The 21,023-nt window shown below is 42.3% G+C and overlaps 1 protein-coding gene across 1 annotated transcript; it reads right to left on the reverse strand.

Moving 5' to 3' along the window:
- Positions 1 to 7,693: 7,693 nt before the first annotated feature.
- LOC133366129 (olfactory receptor 14A16-like) lies at positions 7,694 to 10,270 on the reverse strand. Its single transcript, XM_061588880.1, has 2 exons — positions 10,165 to 10,270; positions 7,694 to 8,654 (listed from the first exon to the last, which is right to left on the reverse strand). The coding sequence occupies exon 2, from the start codon at positions 8,633 to 8,635 to the stop codon at positions 7,700 to 7,702; it is 936 nt and encodes a 311-aa protein (XP_061444864.1). The 5' UTR covers positions 8,636 to 8,654; positions 10,165 to 10,270; the 3' UTR covers positions 7,694 to 7,699.
- Between the last annotated feature and the right edge of the window lie 10,753 nt (positions 10,271 to 21,023).

A 21,023-nucleotide genomic window follows, 5' to 3' on the forward strand; every position in this document is an offset into this window, starting at 1 on the left:
CCTGCAATGCTTGTTTTGTGAGGCTGCCACATTCCCATGCCCTCTAGAAGGGGTGAATATAGCCTTCATACGCATCAGGGGACCAACGTCATGGCCTGTATCTTTGCCTGGGGAAAACCAAAACCTGCTGCCGTAGAAGCAGCTCCCATTTGAATTGAATAGGTTCCAAACTGTAAGGGATCATACCCCAGCCCCTGCAATGCTCATTTTGTTAACGCCCAAAACTGGTATATAGAGAGGGGATTCAGAGTTACATGGGTGAATAAATATCCTTCGGCAGATCCCCGGGCTCTTAAGAAAACTTGCAAAGCCCGCATAGGGCAGAGGTTGGGCACCAAGGCCGGGCCAACTGTACGCACCTTCCCTTACACCTCTGGTCTGTTCTAAACCCTCTCAAAGTTAAGCAAGCACAACCCCCCTCCATGGAAACATCCGAACACTGGAGGGCATGTTGAGAAAGGTCTCGCGTAGAGCCAGCCACCACCTCTCCTCTCCTGAAAGCTCCAAAAAAACAGTGTAAGGGCCACTGCCTGGAATAGCTAGGCTTCATAACTGGAGGAACAGACCATTTCCCACTGGCCCACCACACCCAATAAAATGTCCAGTGAGAAAGGGCAGTGGGGATAGGGAAAAACCACCAGCCTAGCTAAGCAAGAAGGTCCTGCCAGCTTGCCTCAAAGTGCTCGTACTGCCAGGCCCCTTCTCCTGCTGTCCACCAGGAATGTCAGCAGGTGACTCACCAGAAAATGCCACTCTGGTGTATAGCCCTTGCTGGCCCAGAATTCCTGAATACTTGTTCTCTGGAAGCTGGCGAGCATTCTGGGGGCAATGGAATCCATTGAATCCACAGGAATTCCAGCATGCAGCTCACAGAATTAGCCCCCCTTTGTACTGCCCCTGCTGCCCTTTCTGCATTCTGATAGCTGGTGCTCATGCTAGGGCAATATATAGGCTTATGGCTTCCTCCAGCTCCCTGCCGAAACCTCTCTGAGAACAACGGAACAGACAAGGACCCTGAACCCTAGTGCTCCTAAATATAAGGGATTTACAAAACCTGACCCAATGCCATGAGCTCTTCTGTCCATAAGTTGACTTCCAGCACACTGGAAAAGAGTTAATGAAAGGTGAAATTCATAGTTAAAACCCTTTCCCGAATCCAGCCTGCAGCCGCAGGAAAGAGAGCCACACAGCCAGGTTGGCGCATAAGGCAGCCATAACCCTGAACCTGTAGTATGGGTGTGAAAGCCCCATCATGGCATAATAACCCAAGTAAAAGACCCCTAACACCTGGAGGGCCAAAAGGAAACACTTCATGGTCCCAATCCCGGATCCTAATCTGCGACAGTTCAAGCTTGTCCCTCTGCAGCTTCGGCTCTAGGCCAGAGTCAATCTTGTTACAGAAATGTGAACATTGGGGCAGGATCCTTCATACTATATGCTGTAATCTCAGGTGCTAATATGCATCTCAAAAGCTGTCATACCTATGGACAGCCACTCATACAGATAGTACCCCACTGCTTATGAGCCCAGTTGTCTCCTGACTGCCCCCTCCCGGGAGGCTCTGAAGCACTCCATGTGAGAAATATAGCATTCCATAGGTAATGCTCTGCCACGTAAAATGCATAAGGCACCTATGCCATATGTGCACACTGTGTTGAAGGAAGTGTAGCTCACTGTTCCTAGACTAACTAGTGTGAACCCCTCACTGCCTGACCCTTTAAATAAGACTGGTGTGAATCAGGTGTAATTTGCCCGCTGCCTCTTAGGGCCCTACACCGACTGGGGCATCCAGGAAGAGGCCAAGAACCCTGACCAAGTGTACATCTGTACATTCTGTCCCTAGTGATTACTGCCATAACTAAAACAGAGTGAAGATTGTAGGCCATGAAGGCCAGCCGGGAGTTAGAGTATGGGATTGGGAAAACAAAAAGGAAAACACCATAACATAACAAACCTCCCCTTAAACCGGGTAGCCTGCAAACAAAGTTTGTAGTACCTTGAGTCTAACTGGGGAGGGACACCTGTCCCTAAGCAGCTGGGGGCTTCTGCTTACCCCTTTGAAGGCCTCTTTCCTCCTATCTCCCTGTTGCACATATCCATCTGCAAAAAGGAAGGAAATTGTTTATGAGTAAGTACACTTTACCAACTATTAGTTCATTGCAGCTAACCCAGTTCCCCTAAATCACAGAAACTAAGGATATGCCATTAACCCAATATTGGTACCCACTGCCGCAGCTTTCTCCTAACGGGTTTCAAATGCCAATCGAATATAAGTGCCCATGTGAGGGTTGCATGTTATGCATGACTTCAGGTAATTGTTATCAGAAATCCCACAAAGAAAGGTTTTGTTATTGTGAAATCATCAGGAAAGGGTGAAGAGTCTGCCTGGATCTTAAAAAGCAGCCTCCGTATCATAAGAGAGTCTAAAATTCCATCAAGGCAGCACATGTTTCAGAAAGGTCTAAGATCCTGGAAATGAGGATAAGAACCTGATAAGTATCCTGTCTTTTCCTCTTTATTCCTGTCTACCCCTCCAGCCATACTATTGTCTGTTAGACCTTCAATTCCCTGCAGAAGTTTGCATGTCCTTCCTTAAATATAACAATATAACAAATGCCATATGCTTTGTTCTTTATATTATTAAATAAATAAAATTAATAATTATATGAGACCAAATTCAAATAAATGCAATTTCTGTCTCAGAGTTAACAAGGAATGTGTAACTGACACTTGGGAAAGGATCACTATCATCTAAGTTATGGTGATGTAGACATTTTCTAGCAAACCCTGTCATCTCTGCACACCATTAGTATCCAAATATGAAGGCCGAAAGGCCCAAAAAGCTCACCCGGCCCTACAAAGGCCACATGTAATATAATAATAATAGAATTAACTACCTCAACCTAATATATTCCTGGGCCTAGCAGGATGTCAGAAGCCTAACCAAAGAGCTCCGCACCCCCCAAAGGAGCCACCATGTAATAAAATTAATAGAATAAAGTACCTTGAACCTAATATAGGCCCAAGTCAACCAAAGGCCGTAAGCCTAACCAAAGAACCCTGCACAATGGCCAAGAGAGGTTGCCAAGGTCACCCACATCCTTCACCGTCTTGTGCCCCCTACCTAGGCTGAACTCACACCCAGCCTTGGCAACCAAAGGAGGGGAAATAGGGCCTGTTGAGGCTCGAAAGGCTTGTGCAGCCTCCTCTCCCATAATTAGTTCTAAGCCTGCAGCCCACGGCTGTTGGGGAGTTTTGAACCCTGATCTCCCGGGTCCAGTCCAAACCTCAACCACTACACCAAAACCTATACTAGGCGTATGGGTGGGGTGATTTAAAAATGCCCAAAGGCCTGCATTTATGAGGGGACCTTTCACCCCCCATTTCCTTTCTTAGGTGGCATTATTGCTTTAAATCCACCCCTGACTTATAATTATAATTATGAATATTATTAATAATAATAATATTATACCCAATGACTGTATGTGTGATTCCCTTATTCCCAGTCATTGGCTTATAATTATAATTATGAATATAATTATATAATAATAATTATTAGAAATGCTGTATGGTGAAATTAACCTATTGCAGTTCTTAGCTCACAACAATAAATACACAAACAGCATCAGTGTCAAACAATGCAATACCAATATTATTATTAAACTATTATAAGACACTGCTTAATGTATAAAACCTGTAATCATAAGTCATGCAGTAGCTATAATTTATTTATATTCAATAGAATTGAATTGTGTAATTCAGATTATAATTGTGTTGTGTTCTTCTTTAACTGGCTGCCAAGGCAGCCTTGAGGTGGCACTGCTGGAGAGTACAGGTGTCTCCCTCCCCACCAGCTCTGTGTGTGTGTGTACGTGCCAGCCACGTTTGGCTGAGTAGGCCCCTTTAACAAGGCCCACTCCAGCCGCAGCTGCTCCTCCAGGCACGCAACCACCCTGCCTACAGCCCACACCCCTAATGGGGAAGTAAGGAGTCTGAAATCAGCCCACAAAAGGCTCCTTGTGCCACAAAAAACCACTGTTCTGCAGCTCCATCTCCAAGCTGCTCTGTTCCTCGCCATCCACATCGCGCATTCAAAGAGGAAGGTAGGATGGGTGGTTGGACTTAAATAAGCCCAGAAGCTCCTCCCCTCCATGCTGCACACTGTTTTGAAATTCCAAAGTATCATTATAAGTCTTTAAGACTTTTCTAATGGATCCATCTCTACAGTATTAAATCTGCACATATTTAAATAGACATTAGTCCCCATTCCCCATTCCCCACATTATTTTGCAAATGAATTATGTTCTAAAATGTACATAACATCACAAACGAATTATGCCCAATTTGGACCAACATTTAATTAATAATTTGACATGTTTCTTTTTCTTTCTTTCTTTTAAAAAATTGTTAATCCTGCATGATTAATGTAAAACATAATCTTCCTTAACAATGTTGGTACCTTTTGTTAAATATGCAGGGAGTTTATTATTATTATTATTATAAACATGAGAGTGGCTGTATATTATATATGTGAATTTTTCACATTCCACAATGTTAAATTGAAAATACCCCCCATGCCATTCTGATGCTTCCCATAAGCACATTTCAAAACAAAACCTTACAAAACTTATAGTCTTCAACTCAGGTTGCTTAACAATCTTCTCAATTTTCATGGTGATACACAAAACAGTTAGAGAGAATCAAGAGTTCAAAGTCTAAAAAGAGAGAGAGAACCCAGAGCCCTTTTGGATGTTTTTCTGTCACAGTTATCATAATTCATTGAAATTCATTAAAAATCAGCCATGTTCACAGAGTAGCTGGAATCCTATTACTCACCTTGCCCCATACTTTGACTGTCATCTTCTGCAGTTTAAAAGTTAAAAAAAAATGCCTGGCTGATCTTTAATTAATTTAATATTTTTTGCATTGAACTGAATGATAGTGTCAGGCATGCTCAGTAAGAACCAACTGTCAGTGTTCTAAAAGCCACACTCACAGCTGCTGGGTTTGGCTAATCAAGGGGCCACACCCACACCAGATTTTGATTTCACTTGAGACAGTCATAGCTTCCCCCAAAGAATCCTGAGAAGTGTAGTTTGTGAAGGGTGCTGAGAGGAGACTCCTATTCCACTGAGAGAGCTCCGGTGGCCAGACTGGTTTAACAGTCAGCCACTCTGATTGAAGGTACGTGAGGAGAACAGGGTGTCTCTTAGCAACTCTCAGCATCCTTCACTAACTACATCTCCCAGGATTCTTTCAGAGAAGCCATGACTGTCCAAAGTGAAATAAAGGCCTGGTGTGGATGTGGCCAGGGACAGCTTTGATTTAAATTTGACTGGGAGGCTACATGTGCCTGCTGTAGAATAAAAAGATGGGGGAAATGCTGAAAAGCAATGATACTGTTCACAATATTTTCCTTTTGGAAAGGAAAGGGACTTCCCCTCTGGCCAGTGCCCACCCACCCAATCTCCTCCCCACCCCCTCCTCCTCCCCTCCCTGCTCCTCCCGCGGGTCAGTGTTGGACTATGACCTGGGAGACCAGGGTTTGAATCCCCACACAGCCACATTATCCTTCTCAGTAAGCCAATTGGCAAGGGACTTGTGTTTACACCTTTTGAAACAAAATAAAACAGCCCACCAGAAGATAACCCATGTTATTAATGAATTCATTCTTATGCATTTAGCTCCAGCATATTTTTTGACATAGTTAAATGTATTTATGTGAACAAATAGACCCCCCCCCCAAAAAAAAGAAGGGCTCTGCACAGGAGCTGTGGGCCATAAATTCTCCATGAAAATAAGTCTACCTTCAAAAATATAGAGATTTAAAGTATTTATACCTCACTTCTCCGCAAAGATTCGTTCCCAGAGCAGCTTACAATCAACACACACATACTTTTGCAGCAAGATTTTGCTAATGGCCTACTATTCTCAGCATAATATTAGACACTAATGTGATGTCATATTCATGAATAGGCAAAAAAGCTTGTGGTTTAAGAATGTACCTATAGCCCACAGACATTTCTATCAAACTTTAAAAAGCAGGAAAATTGGGCAGCTATAGTGAATGCACCAGGAGAGCAGGAGACCTGACCTTCTGTCTGAGATATTGGACTGCCCTACAAAGTTGCCAAAATGCAAACACAATTTGGGTTGCTCTTTCACAGTCCAATCCACTTCCTGTGTAGCTAGCAAGAATTTGGTAACATGTGCCTCTGAGCATATGGTGAGTGGTGGCAACACCTGTCATCTCAAAAGATGAATTATATTTTTGTTTGTTTGTTGGTGTTCTTACTTTGCTTCTTTTCTGTGTTACTAATTTTTCTACAGAGTATCTAAACTAGAAAATTATTTCCCTCATTATTCATCCTAGAAATCTGTGTCAAATTTATTTTTATTAATTTCAAAGCCTTTTTATTGGCCAATGTCATATGATGGTGAAGACAGCCTTTTGTGTTTCATACTGGAGGTTATGTTCTATTTCTATTTTGGGTGCATTAACAGTTGAATCTGAAACTGCATTTTGATATAAAATCAGACTGAGTACAATATGTTGCTACTTCAGCAATGATTCTAGCTGTTGGGGGGAAAAAACAGTGCCTGCAGGAGGAAGGGGACAACCATTGTCCAGGGAAGGAGAGCTGTTTGCTGATGCTGCCTGCTTGCCTGCCTGCCTGCCTGCTTGCTGCTGCTGCTGCTGCTCGGCTACCACCACCACCACCCTCTCCCTGTTGGACTTCTGCATGGCAGGTGTCACGCCTTGCAGGACCAGGACCAAGGTACTCAGCCAGCTGTTGCTGATTTCTTCCACCTGTCCCTTCTCTGGAGGGGATACATAAGTTGGCTGGCTGAGGTGACTTTGGAGACCCAGTGCCTGCAGGAGGAAGGGGACCACCACTGTTCAGGGAAGGAGAGAAGTTTGCTGCTGCTGCCGTCACTGCCACCATGTGTATGAAAGCCTTCTTTGTGATGACCTTACTCTGACTAATTAAACAACCTTTCCTATTCTCTGTTTTTAAGCAGAGTAAAAAGCTTCATTCCCAACATTTTACCCTAAACAGCATTAGAAAGCCTGCAATTTGAGCTTACTGTTCTAAACAAAACTTTTCAGAATCCAGTACTATGCAATAAGCACCCCATAAATCAGGGGCATGAGAAAACAATTATGGATCCGGGGGAATGAGGCATGCCACACTAAGCCTCCTTGCTACATCAAGATGTCTTGCGGAATTTGCCCCTACAAAGTTGTAATTACAAACATCTAGAGGGCATCACATTGGATGCCTCTGCATTAACCAACATCAGAAGCCAGATTTGAAGAAAACCAGCCTTCTATTTGAGGATTCTTAAGCAAATGTCAGAAATAAAGGAGAAATAGCTGAATATGACTAGAGAAAGGAAGGAAACAAGTTCCAGACTAGTTTTATTGTTGTATCATTACTGAGACCAACTTGAGAATAACATTCTTGAATCTTATCTGCGATAAGTTCTAGAGGTGTCTCTAGTAACTTTAGATTTTAATTAAACAAATACTACAGTGAAAATGTCTAAAATAACAAAGAACCTTGTAGTTAAATAGTTAAAAATGAGAAATCCCATACTACAACATAGACAGATATAGATAAGTTTACTTTTTAAGTCCAATATCAGCTGTGCATTTAATGTTTCCATACCTAACATTTACAAGAATGTAGATGCATTATGCAATAAGACCTTTTAAATTTTTGGGTATTATCCACACTGCATGTTGTATGTCCTTGTTTCTGAAGCTGTAAATGATGGGATTCAGAACTGGTGGCAAAACTGTATACAATACAGCAGAAACCAAGTCAACGGTGGGGGAGGAAAGTGATTTAGGTCGCAGGTATGAAAACAAAACTGTGACCAAAAATAAAGAAAAGACAGTCAGGTGCGGAGTGCAGGTAGAGAAAGCTTTGTATCTGCCTTGAACTGATGGAATCCTCAGCACAACTGAGAAGATGTAGCCATAAGAAACAAAGATGAACCCAAAACAAAATGAGTTCACTGTGATCCCAATGACATAAGCCACAATTTCATTAGCTTTTGTATCACTGCAAGAAATCTTCTGTAACTGCGGCACATTACAGAAAAACTGCCCAATCACATTGGTTCCACAGAAGCTCAGTTTAAATGTCATAGTGGTTTCTAGGACTGCATGAATCACGGTGCTCATCCAGGAAACAGCTGCCATTTGGATGCATGCATACCAGTTCATGATTAGCCTATATTGTAGAGGATGGCAGATTGCTACGTAACGGTCATAAGCCATGACAGTGAGCACTGCAATCTCAGCACCAAGAAATGTGATAATTAAGAAAACCTGTGTGACACATCCAGCAAAAGAAATCAGTTTATTATTTGTCAGAGAAACGGCTATTGACTTGGGAACAGTAAAAGAGATTTGGCAAATATCTATCACTGCTAGGTTAACCAAAAAGAAGTACATGGGGCTGTGAAGGTGGTGGTCTAGGGCCACAGCTGTGATGATGAGGACATTTCCCACTAAGGCTGTTATGTAAATGAAGAGGAACATCACGGAATGCAAAATCTGTACATCCTGCTCATCGGAGAATCCCATCAGAATGAACTCTGTCGGAGTAGATTGATTAGCCATTTAATTTATTTCAAATATTCTGTGGAGGGAACAATATACTCATTAATATAGGGCCTACATTTAGAGGAATCATGAATCTATGTTTATAACATCATGCTGTATATTTTGGAGTTTAGATAACTCATTTTTTCTTCCCATACATAATAAAAGATCAAGCAAAATTTAAGAGTTTGAGATAAAATAGGTGACATAATGTTGAGGAAAACAAATTATATGAAAAAGGAAAACTGATAGCTTCAAACGAAAAAATGCACTGTTTGATAACACATAGTAAAATATCATACAAAGGTAGGGAACCTCTTGCCCTGTGGTTGTTTTAAGATTCCAGTTCTCTTCAGTCCAAGGCCACATGGCCAATGGTCATGATAGCAGTAAGTGTACATCATTGTATGAAAGGTCTCAGATTCCCTATGTGTGCAGTAAATATCAATAATGCCTGTAAATATGAATCAACTAAGTATTAAGTTCAGGCACTATGTTCAACTACAACAGTTTATGACAAGTGTGGTGAATCTTTGGCCCTCTTGATATTGCTGAACTACAGTCCCCATCATCCTTGGCCATTGACCATGCTGCCTAGTGCTGATGAGAGTTGTAGTTCAATATCATGTGCCCACACCCAGTTTATAATAGGGATGGGAGAGTAATTTGATTCAATTCATATTTAAAGCCAAATCTATCAAATTTGCACTTTCCAAAACAATATGAGAACCAAAACACAACTAACCATTGAAATTCCCACATATCCTAATTTTGTGATGCAGTTCTCCAATCAAAGCATGCTTACAAAAATGTATATATTAGGGGTAAGTGTGGATAACAATGAATATATGAGTGAAAATAACATGCAAAAATACATTATATTAGGAGGAATTTCTTGCAAAAATTAGTACATTAGTTTAAACTGCATACAAAAATGTGAATTGGGAGAAATTTGTACTCAAATGCTGAATAATTTTCATGAGAATTTAAAAACAATGACAAATTGCTGTAGAAATGTGAACTAAATTTAAGATTTTAAAAAATTGGAAACTGAGAGCACAAAAAATGACAGATCCTTCCATCGTTAGTTTATGAGAACTCACTTGGGGTGCTTTCACACTGCACTTTATTCCGTTTTTCTGACAATTTCTTACCTGGCAATTTGCACTTTTTTTTTTTGACCCATCACAAGATGTACAAGCTAGTCCCAGAAATCTAGTGGAATCTAGTGGAAGTTCAGTGCTTCCATGATGAATAATACCAGAAATAATACGTTTGCAAGGATGGGAACCTGGAAAATTGCAGGAGATTTGCGCTAACAGCCTGTCACATGACAGGCATCCAACTTTGTCTCTGTACCCTTGCTATACCTTTGTGTTTTTAAACTTATTCCTGCCCTTGCATGCTCCCTATTTGCCTTTGTTTGTCTTTGGTGAGCCCTCCTTACATTGTTTTTCTGATGTGTGACTTGGAAGTCTGTTCTTTCCCACCTCTTCCCCTCCCCCTCCCCCTCCCACACGGCTGCTAAAATATCTAAAGGATCTTACCTGCCTTTTTTATCTCATTTGTATTCACTTTTCTCCAGCTAGTTTCCCCTAGCTGATTTCAGATATGAAGCTTCTTGTGTGTGATAATTGTTGAAGATGATTTTCAACTCTTTTTCTATTGTCTTTTAAGCCCTCCTTCGTTAAGCCTTTTTGACTTGATCCAGAGCAGCTTGTATTTTTAAAGTGACCACGTTTTCCCCTTTTCTTCATTGTATTGTTTCTAGCTCTTTCTTTTTGGAGTTTTCGCTTTCTTGCTGTTCTTCTTGCCTTTTTCACCTGATCCTCATCTGGCCAATTTTGGCACTGCAAATAACATCTGCGCAACATGTCACTACATCAGTTTCTGCAGTGTGAAAGGAATTTTAGGGATTAGGACAGAAGCGCTAATATTTTAATCCATTAAACTAATACAATAAGCCCTGTATGTGAAAGCAGAATGGCTTGCCCTTGCCCCAGCAGGGGCTGGTCGCCTGATAGCTGTACGGTAGGGCCCCACTTATATGGCGGGTTAGGGACCAGGATCCTGCCATAAAGTGGAAATCACCTTAAAGCGGAACCCATTGACTATAATGGGTCGTGTCGTGCGAAAATGCCACGACAATGCCACAAAAATGCCGCAAAAGCACAAAATCGGCTTTAAAATGGGGAATTTCCCCTAATTGAAATCAGCGGAATGCCGGAAAACGGAACACCGTAATGCGGGGCCCTACTGTATTGGAACTACTTGCTAATAGACAGTTCCTGCACCTCTGTTTCCCTCTGTAGGTTTATTTTAAACTGTTTGTTTGAAGTGTTATAAAGTGGCCCTTTGTTCAATCCAGCTTGCTGTTTCCATGTATTATTTCAACCCTCCGCTGCAATTAATTTACTTCCAACCCTGGAAGAAATCTTTTTGTATAGCAGCACTATTATAAGTCTTTGAGATATTTTAATGGATCCATCTCTATAGTATGAAATCTGCACATATCTAAATAGGCATTAGTCCCCATTCCCCACATTATTTTGCAAATTAATTATATTTTGTCTACTCATTTCATACTCATCCTTACTAAGGTGGCAAACCTATGGATGCTTACCTAGAGGTAAGCCCCATTGAACCCAAAAGGACTTAAAAATAAACATGTATAGACTTATATTCTAAATAGTATGTAAGAGCACAAAGGAAGTAGACTCAATATGAATCTAGATTTAATTAATAGTTTTGACATGTTTCTTTTTCTTTCTTTCCTTTTTAAAGAAAACTCAAGTTTATATTCCTGCATGATTAAAGTAAAGCATAATCTTCCTTAACAACATTGGTGCCTTTTGTTTAATATGGGGAGAGGGCTGTTGCTGTCACACTTCCAGAGAAACAACCATACATATTATACATTATTCTTTCCTATTAGAAAAAGCAAGTGGATAAAAAATGCATTATATACATTCTATGATAATGTTCAAGTGTCCAAATTGCTCCTCTGTCATACTGTGGGTTTTTTTAAAAAAAGAAATAAAAACTTGAGCTCTTAGTGTAACATCTGACTTAGTCATGCTTTGTATAGACCTATTGGAATCAATGACACTTAAGTGAGATGTGATTCAGTGGGTCTACTTTAAGCATGACTAAGCTGGGATTCAACCATAAATTGATACTGAATATTATTTACAAAAATGCTCACCTGTCTGATATTGATCCTCTTGGAGAAAGTAGGTGTGTGCATGTCTGAGTCTGGTCTTTATTTACAGGAGCTTGCCTTATGAAAAGGAGACTGAATCATCTCTGATCCCAATAGTGTTTCATGAAATTACATCATAGTTGCACCTTGATGATATCCAGAGCCTAATCTACAATGTTAATTCATCAGAAGCATGACACAGTATCTTTCCTGTGAGGTAATTCCCCTCTGCATTGGCTGCTTTGATCCCTAGACTCAGATATGTAAGACATGTGTATGATAAGTAACTCTCTAATAAATAAAAGATATAGCTCAGTGGCAGAGCTTGGAAAAGTTGCTTTTTTAAACTACAACTCCAATCAGGCCCAGCCAGCATGGCCACTGGATTAGGTTGATGGGAGTTGTAGTTCAAAAAAGTAATTTTTCCAAGCTCTGCTCATTGGGAGATTTATATGTATGCACAGTATGCAGTGTGACTGAGAAGCCCCCAAATTGTTAGTATACATATTTAATTCAATGGCACAGTTTGAGTAAAAAGATGGCAAGGATTTCATGCATGAATTTTTCTACCTTAGGAGATTCTTGCCTCCCCCTCCCATCACATCTCCCACTTTCTTTTTTTTAGTCAGCAGTTTCATCATCATTGGCCTAATTTTACCTCCTGTTATCAGTAATGATGTCTCTGGAGGCTTCTCTCCTTCAAGGAGCTTTTTGCCCACCTCCCATCACATCTCTCACAATTTTGTTTGTGTGTCAGCAGCTTCATCATCACTGGCATGAATTTACCTCCTTTTTTCAGTAATGGTGCCTCTGGAGGCTTCTCTCCTTCAAGGAGCTTTTTGCCCACCTCCCATCACATCTCTCACAATTTTGTTTGTGTGTCAGCAGCTTCATCATCACTGGCATGAATTTACCTCCTTTTTTCAGTAATGATGTCTCTGGAGGCTTCTCTCCTTCAAGGAGCTTTTTGCCCACCTCCCATCACATCTCTCACAATTTTGTTTGTGTGTCAGCAGCTTCATCATCACTGGCATGAATTTACCTCCTTTTTTCAGTAATGATGCCTCTGGAGGCTTTTTCACAAACTGCATTTGTGTGCTTGTGTGCAGTGGGTTGCCAGGTTCATGGCCTGAGACTGATCTTGTATCTTTAGGAGAACATAAGAACATAAGAAGAGCCTGCTGGATCACGCCAATGGCCCATATAGTCCAGCATCCTGTTCTCACAGTGGCCAACCAGGTGCCTGGGGGAAGCTCACGAGCAGGACCTGAGTGCAAGAACACTCTCCCCCCCTGAGGCTTCTGGCAACTGGTTTTCAGAAACATACTGCCTCTGACTAGGGTGGCAGAGCACAGCCATCATGGCTAGTAGCCATTGATAGCCCTGTCCTCCATGAATTGGTCTAATCCTCTTTTAAAGCCATCCAAGCTGGTGGCCATTACTGTGTCTTGTGGGAGCAAATTCCATAGTTTAACTACGCGCTGAGTAAAGAAGTACTTCCTTCTTTCTGTCCTGAATCTTCCATCATTCAGTTTCTTTGAATGTCCACGAGTTCTAGTATTGTGAGAGAGTGAGAAAAACTTTTCTTTATCCACTTTCTCAATGCCATGCATAATTTTATACACTTCTATCATGTCTCCTCTGACTCTCCTTTTCTCTAAACTAAAAAGCCTCAAATGCTGCAACCTTTCCTCATAAAGTAGTCGCTCCATCCCCTTGATCATTCTGGTTGCCCTCTTCTGAACCTTTTCCAACTCTATAATATCCTTTTTGAGATGAGGCGACCAGAACTGTACACAGTATTCCAAATGCGGCACACCATATATTTATACAATGGCATTATGATATCGGCTTTTTTATTTTCAATACCTTTCCTAATTATCCCTAGCATTGAATTTGCCTTTTTCACAGCTGCCGCACACTGGGTCAACATTTTCAATGTGCTGTCCACTACAACCCCAAGGTCTGTCTTCTGGTCGGTCACCGCCAGTTCAGACCCCATGAGCGTATATGTGACATTAAGATTTTTTGCTCCAATATGCATAATTTTACACTTGTTTATATTGAATTGCATTTGCCATTTTCCCGCCCATTCACTCACTTTGGAGAGGTCTTTTTGGAGCTCTTCGCAATCCCTTTTTGTTTTAACAAGCCTGAACAATTTAGTATCATCAGCAAACTTGACCACTTCACTGCTCACTCCTAATTCTAGGTCATTAATGAACAAGTTGAAAAGTACAGGTCCCAATACCGATCCTTGAGGGACTCCACTTTCTACAGCCCTCCACTGGGAGAACTGTCCATTTATTCCTACTCTCTGCTTTCATGGCTGGAACACGTGCAGCCAGTCTATGTCCGGGTAGTTGAAGTCCCCCATTACTACCACATTTCCTAGTTTGGATGCTTCCTCAATTTCATATCTCATCTCAAGGTCCCCCTCAACATTTTGATCAGAGGGACGATAGATCATTCCCAGTATTAAATCCCTCCTGGGGCATGGTATCACCACCCACAACGATTATGTGGAGGAGTCCGCCTCTTTTGTGGTTTCAAGCTTGCTGGATTCAATGCCTTCTTTCAAGTATAGAGCGACACTGTGACGCCCTTCCCTGGCTCTCCCTGTCAGGTTCCTACCTGCTCGTGGCTACTGCCTGTCACTAGGCACCACCAGGGACTCCAACAGTCCGGACTGTCCTTTTTTATGGTTTCTCTCTCTGCTCTAGCATAGACCTCACCAGATCCCCCTGCTAGGCAGCACCACCAGTCACGTCCTATAACCAGTATCCCCAGAGACTCTGCCTGAGTCTCTCTCAATCAGGTTACCTCTGTGACTGCGTGCTTAAGCTGTCCCCTACCCCCTTGTATCACTGCAGATAACTCATAACTCTAGATACTTATGAATGTTATAATCTTCTCTTCACCGCTGCCACCATTTGTTACTGTTTCCCTTCAGCCTTGATCATTACCTTACCCTCCCTTCTGGTCTGTGAAACCCCAGCTAAGGATCAGGCCTTTGGTAAACCAAATATAGTTTTTATTAAATAACAGATAACAAGATTACTTTTCTAATGGTACTTAAGCATATGGTTTCATCTATTTCTGTGATACTTGACTTATCATGAACTAGAACTCTCACTCTCTCTTTCTCCACACGCTCCTGACATCCACCTCCAAACACCACCAAACACTTCTCAAACAACCCAGCAACGTCCACCCAGATTCACCACAGATTCTCCACCCAGATTCAACTGTCATTCTTCCATTTATACTCCCAGCCATTCAAACGCTCAGCCAATCATCCAGCATTCTACTGCTCATTTACTCCCCCTCCTCTTTCATTCCACTTACCATGTATCTTCTATACAAACAGTACTTACCATATATACATTAATACAGAAACATCACAGACACCACCACCAATACGTCCTTCCCTGTCCTTCCGATATAGTCTATATCCAGGGATAACCGTATCCCACTGGTTTTCTCCATTCCACCAGGTCTCCGTTATGCTCACTATATCAGTGCTCTCCTCTAAGACCAAGCACTCCAGTTCTCCCATCTTGGTTCAGAGGCTTCTAGCATTAACATACAGACACTTGTAAGCAGTGTCTCTCTTCAAGTTTCTTTGGCACTTTTGGTTTGGCCTGTGGTAATTTTGCCCTTCTGAATTGATATCCTGTGCCCCCTGCTCTCACAATGCCTACTTCTAGGCCTACCCCTTCTAAAATTTCATCATTTCTTTGGTCTTTATCCTGGGGGGAGGTTTATTCTGAACCAGACCTTCCTCAGCTCCTGTGGGGTTTCCCCCCTCAGTCAGGGGTTCCCCCCTTCAAAGAAGAGAAAGTCAGCCAAGTGCAGGTGTTCTTGCAACATTGTAATGAGAACAACCACAAGGTGGAATTCTTCCTTCCCTCTGCACAACTTTTAAAGATATAGAAGACCTCTTGGAGGCCAGGCCTGGCAACCAAGAGGTATTCTGTATTTAAAAGTTGTGCAGGGCGAAGGGAGAATTCCACTTTGTGGTGTTTCCTCATTATAGCGTTGCAAGAACACCTGCACTTGGCTGACTTTCTCTTCTCCTAAAGATACAAGATCAGTCTCAGGCCATGAACCTGGCAACCCTAGTGTGCACCTTAGTTTTTTTAAGGGTGTATGCAGTGTAATGTATAAATGAAACAGATATGTGGGAAGAGAAAAAGAAGTCACCACATTTTTAGAGCAGAGAGAGCATTTTAAATTTTGATTCATTGCGGAGGGTAACAGTCACAACATGGCTGTGGGGTGTGGCATAACACAAAATGGCATAACACAAAGGGAGGGTGGGTTTGATCATTTGCATACTTTTTGAGTTCAATGGGATTTATTTCTGTGCAATCATGTTTGAAAATGGAAATGGACTGCCTTCACGTATTCAGAGGTGGCTTTACCATTGCTGTCCTCTGAGGCTGAGAGGCAGTGACTGGCTCAAGGTCACCCAGTGAGCCATATGGCTGTGTGGAGATTCGAACCCTGCTCTCCCAGGTCATAGTCCAACACAGAGCCGAGGGAGGAGCAGGGAGGGGAGGGTGAGGGGAGAAGATTGGGTGGGCAGGCACCTGGCAGAGGGGAAGCCCCTTTCCTTTCCAAAAGGAAAACATTGTGAACAGCATCATTGCTTTTCAGGGTTTTCCCCACCTTTTTATTCTACAGCAGGCACATGTAGCCTCCCACCCAAATTTAAACCAAAGCTGTCCCTGGCCACATCCACACCAGGCCTTTATTTTACTTTGGACATTCATGGCTTCTCTCAATGAATCCTGGGAAGTGTAGTTAGTGAAGTGTGCTGAGAGTTGCTTGGAGATGCCCTGTTTCTCTCACAGAACTTCAATCAAAGTGGCTGACTGTTAAACCAGTTTGGCCACTGGAGCTCTCTCAGTGGAACAGGAGTCTCCTCTCAGCACCCTTCACAAACTACACTTCTCAGGATTCTCTGAGGGAAGCCATCACTGTCTCAAGTGAGATCAAAGTCTGGTGTGGGTGTGGCCCCCTGATTAGGCAAGGCCAGCAGCTGTGAGTCTGGCTTTTAGAACACTGACAGTTGGTTCTTACTGAGCATGCCCTACGTTATCATAGGGTTCCAGGCAAAATTTCATAAATTGATTGAAAATCATCCAGGCATTATTTTAACTTTTAAACTGCAGAAGATGAAGGTCAGAGTATGGGGCAAGGTCAGTATCAGGATTACAGGTAATCTGTGAACATGGCTGATTTTCAATGAATTTCAACAGATTACAAAAACTCTGACAGAAAAAAAATCCAAAAGGGCTCTCATATTTTTTCCTCTCCTTTGACACTTTGAACTCTGGATTCTCTCTGTCTATTTTGTGTATCGCCATGAAAATTGAGAGGGTTATTAAGCAAGTGTTTCTGAGTTCAGGACTATAAGTTTGGTAAGGTTTTGTTTTGAAATGAGCTTACGGGAAGCATCAGAATGGCATGGGGGTATTTTCAATTTAACATTGTGGATTGTGAAAAATGCACGCTGGCTGTATAATCATGTACATTATATTCTCCATGAAAGTAAGTCAACTTTCAAAAATATAAAGTAATTATACTTCACTTCTCAGCCAAGATTGGTTCCCAAAGCAGCTTATAATCAACACACACATTCTTTTGCAGCAAGATTCTGCTACTGGCCTACTATTCTCAGCATAATAATAGGTGCTAATATGATACAATATTTTGCCTTCTTCTTGAGGGGTACAGTTCAAGTAAAAATATGACAAGGATTTCATGCATGAATTTTTCTACCTTTGCCGCCTTTTCCCTCCCCCTCCTATTGCATCTCTCACGGTTTGTTTTGTTTTGTGACAGCAGCTTCATCATAATTAGCCTGATTTTGCCTCCTTTTCTCAGTAATGATGCCTCTGGGGGCTTCTTCACAAACTGTGTGTGTGTATGTGTGTGTGTGTGTTTTAAGGGTATATGTAGTATAATGTATAAATGAACCAGATATGTGGAAACAGAAGAAGAAGAATCTCTAGGAAACAAAAAAGTAGACAATGGAAGCCATAGATCTCTGTCATTATTGCTTTGATTGGTGATGGGGAGGGGGTGATTAGTGAGCACCTTGAGATATCAAGTGGATGATGAAGGGGGAGTTGTTAGACCAACCTCTCTAAGTTGTTTCATCTGCAAGACAGGTCCAGGAACTTTCTTGTGGCACACCTGACTTATCCACATGGGGTTTTTATACTGAGCTTTCTTAACCCTGCTGACAACATCTTGGTCTGGGATCTTTCCTAATCAGCAGTGTACATTCTAGCTGAGCTGCTGTCACTGTGATTTTTAATAACACCCAAATATCTTTGAGATATTTGATGCTTTGACCTTCCCTTTCAATTTACTAATCTCCTCATTTTGGGGAGAGTCATATCCCTCAATATAAAAATAAATGTTGAGTTAACTCCTGAAAAAATAGACACTGATGAGTGAAAACAGTGATAGGGAACCTTTGGCCTCAGAGAAGAGCCAGTATGATGTAGTGGTTAAAGTAGGTCCTGGGAGACCGGGGTGTGAATCCCCACTCAGCAATCAAGCCCACTGGGTGACCTTTGGCCAGTCACTGACTCTCAGCACAGCCTACCTCACAGGGTTGTTGTGGTTATTACATGAGGAAGGGTAGAATCATGTAGACTTCCTTGAGATCCTTAGAGAAAAGGTGGGATATAAATGCAACAAATAAATAAAATAAGTTGTTCAGCAGCTCCATTAATACCTCACCAATAGCCATGCTAGCAGGGAGTATTTGGGGCTAGAGTTCAAGGACATCTGGAGGTCCATGGATTCCCCATTCCCTGCCTTAAAAAACCCAGGTGGTAAAGGTACATGAGTAATACCAGCAGCAGGACGGGTGGGGGACTACTACCAGACAATAGTAACTTTGATTAGTGGGAGAACTTATGTTTAAGTCAGGGGTCACCATGTGGTGTATTGATGCGGTGTGTACCACAAGTTGCCCACTTGCCTGGTTGTACCCAAGCTTAGATAGTCCAGCCGAAGGATAGCCACGGAGACAGAGGCATTTAAAGTTTAAGAGTCTTTACTGACATTAGGTATACAGACATGCAATGTGCTCCTAGCTTCTTCTAACAACTTTCCCACTCTCTTCTCCCACACCGTGCTTTCGGTTTCAAGGATTATATATCTCTTAGTTGCCCTTGCCAACCACATCTGCTGTGTGCTGACCTTGGCAGTTCTTCACTCAGTTTAACCTCTTAAGTGTCATTTTTCTACTTCTGTCTTTCTGGAAAAACACCAGACAATGAGACTCAGCAGCCTACAGCTCCCACCTTTTCCATAAAGACAGTTTTTCGATATGCATTACATTTGTTCCAGACATTTCTTTTCATCTCAGATATACAATCATTACATACAATTTATACATTGTTCAAGTCTAATACACCAAACTTAGGAACCAGTTTACCAAACTTTTCTTCGCATATAGGCTTGGTCATGATGTCTGCTAACATGTCCGTGGTATTACAGTAAGTCAAGGCAATGAACCCTTTCTGCACACAATCTTGCACATGATGGTACCTGACGCTTATGTGTTTTGTGCGCTTGGTGTGCACCTCTGACGTTGCCATCTTGATGCATGTTTGATTGTCCTCGAACACTGTGATGGGTTTTCTAATTTCCATGCCCACTTCGTGCATGAGCAGCTCAAACCACTGTAGCTCATTGCACGCACTTGATAAGCCGACATATCCGGCTTCTTAGCTGGAAGTAGCTACTACTGCTTGCTTCCTACTGTACCAATCTATCACTGACCCGTGCAGCAGCACAACTATGCCAGTAGTGGATTTTCAGCTTGTGAGTTCCCCCGCATGGTCTGCATCCACGTAACACTCCAAGCCACCCTGGTCCTGTACAGAAAGCACCAGCCCTTTTGTCTTTGAGCCCTGGAGGTATCGCAGCACCCTTTTCACGCCTTGCCAGTCTGCCTCTGAGGGATTGTCTACCCTTCTACTCAAAATGCTTACAGCATTGCAAATGTCTGGGGATGAGACCTTGGCTAGGTATTGTAACTTGCCCAACATTTGTCTATATTGTGCCGGATTTGTGCAAGGTGTGTCTTGTGTGTCCTGCTGAAATGTGACAGTCATGGGAGTCTTGACTGGCTTACAGTCTGACATCCCATTTTCTGCAAGGAGCTGCTTTATCTTCCCCTCTTGTCTCAGCATGAAGCTCCCATCATCAGCACACATTATGTCAGTACCCAAATAGTGCTTCACTGTCCCTATGCACTTTGTACCTACATGCCGTCGCAGACTGTCATGAAATTCCTTCTCTTTTTCATCATGAAACACATAAAGGATATCGTCAACATAAACTGTGCAATACGTGGTGTTTGCTCCTTTTGTTCTGACATAAACACACGTGTCCGCTATACAGTGTCTGAAACCCATTGCTTTTAACACTTCATCAAGTTTTTCGTTCCAACACCGGGCACTCTGGTGCAGACCATACAAAGACTTGTTCAGTTTACATACCAGCCCTGGCTTGGTTATGAACCCTGGAGGTTGCTCCATATAAATCTCCTCCCTTAGGTCCCCATGTAAGAATGCCGTGCCTATATCATAGTGATTGACTAGCATATGCTTCATAGCTGCTATTTTCAGTAACATACGAACAGACTCATGTTTCACGACAGGAGCGAAGACAGCGTCGTAGTCTGTCCCATATTGTTGAGTAAATCCATTAGCTACCAAGCACGCTCTATATCGCTGTACCTCCCCTGAGCTAGTCCTCTTCCTTTTGAATACCCACTTGCAGCCTATGGCTTTCTTGCCTGTGGGAAGACTGCTCAGTGTCCATGTACCATTGTGATCCATGGCTTTCAGTTCCTCTTGCATGGCTGCCTGCCAGTTGGCCTGCTCAGTTGCAGGCAACCGCTTGATCTCATCTATGGAGGAGGGTTCCTCCTGCATTGCCTCTGGTGCCATAATGACTGCGGTGAATGCCGAAAACAGCTCTATCACTGGGTACGTTATTGATGCACCTACTGAGCTCTTGCTTTTACCCTCCTTGTGCATCACCACGTTATTATTCCCTCTCTTCTTACACCTGAGGACACTCACGTTCACCTGGAACAGGGAATTTCTCATAAACCCTTTCATACATATTGTGTCTCCTTTCAGTATTTCACACTTCCCTTGTCTA

Source organism: Rhineura floridana, chromosome 11 (genome assembly GCF_030035675.1).
Source record: "Rhineura floridana isolate rRhiFlo1 chromosome 11, rRhiFlo1.hap2, whole genome shotgun sequence".
NCBI classification, from domain to species: Eukaryota; Metazoa; Chordata; class Lepidosauria; order Squamata; family Rhineuridae; genus Rhineura; species Rhineura floridana.

What these genes read in the sequence shown, in the direction of transcription:
- LOC133366129 (XM_061588880.1), bottom strand. Translation starts at nt 8,635, where the DNA reads ATGGCTAATCAATCTACTCCGACAGAGTTCATTCTGATGGGATTCTCC.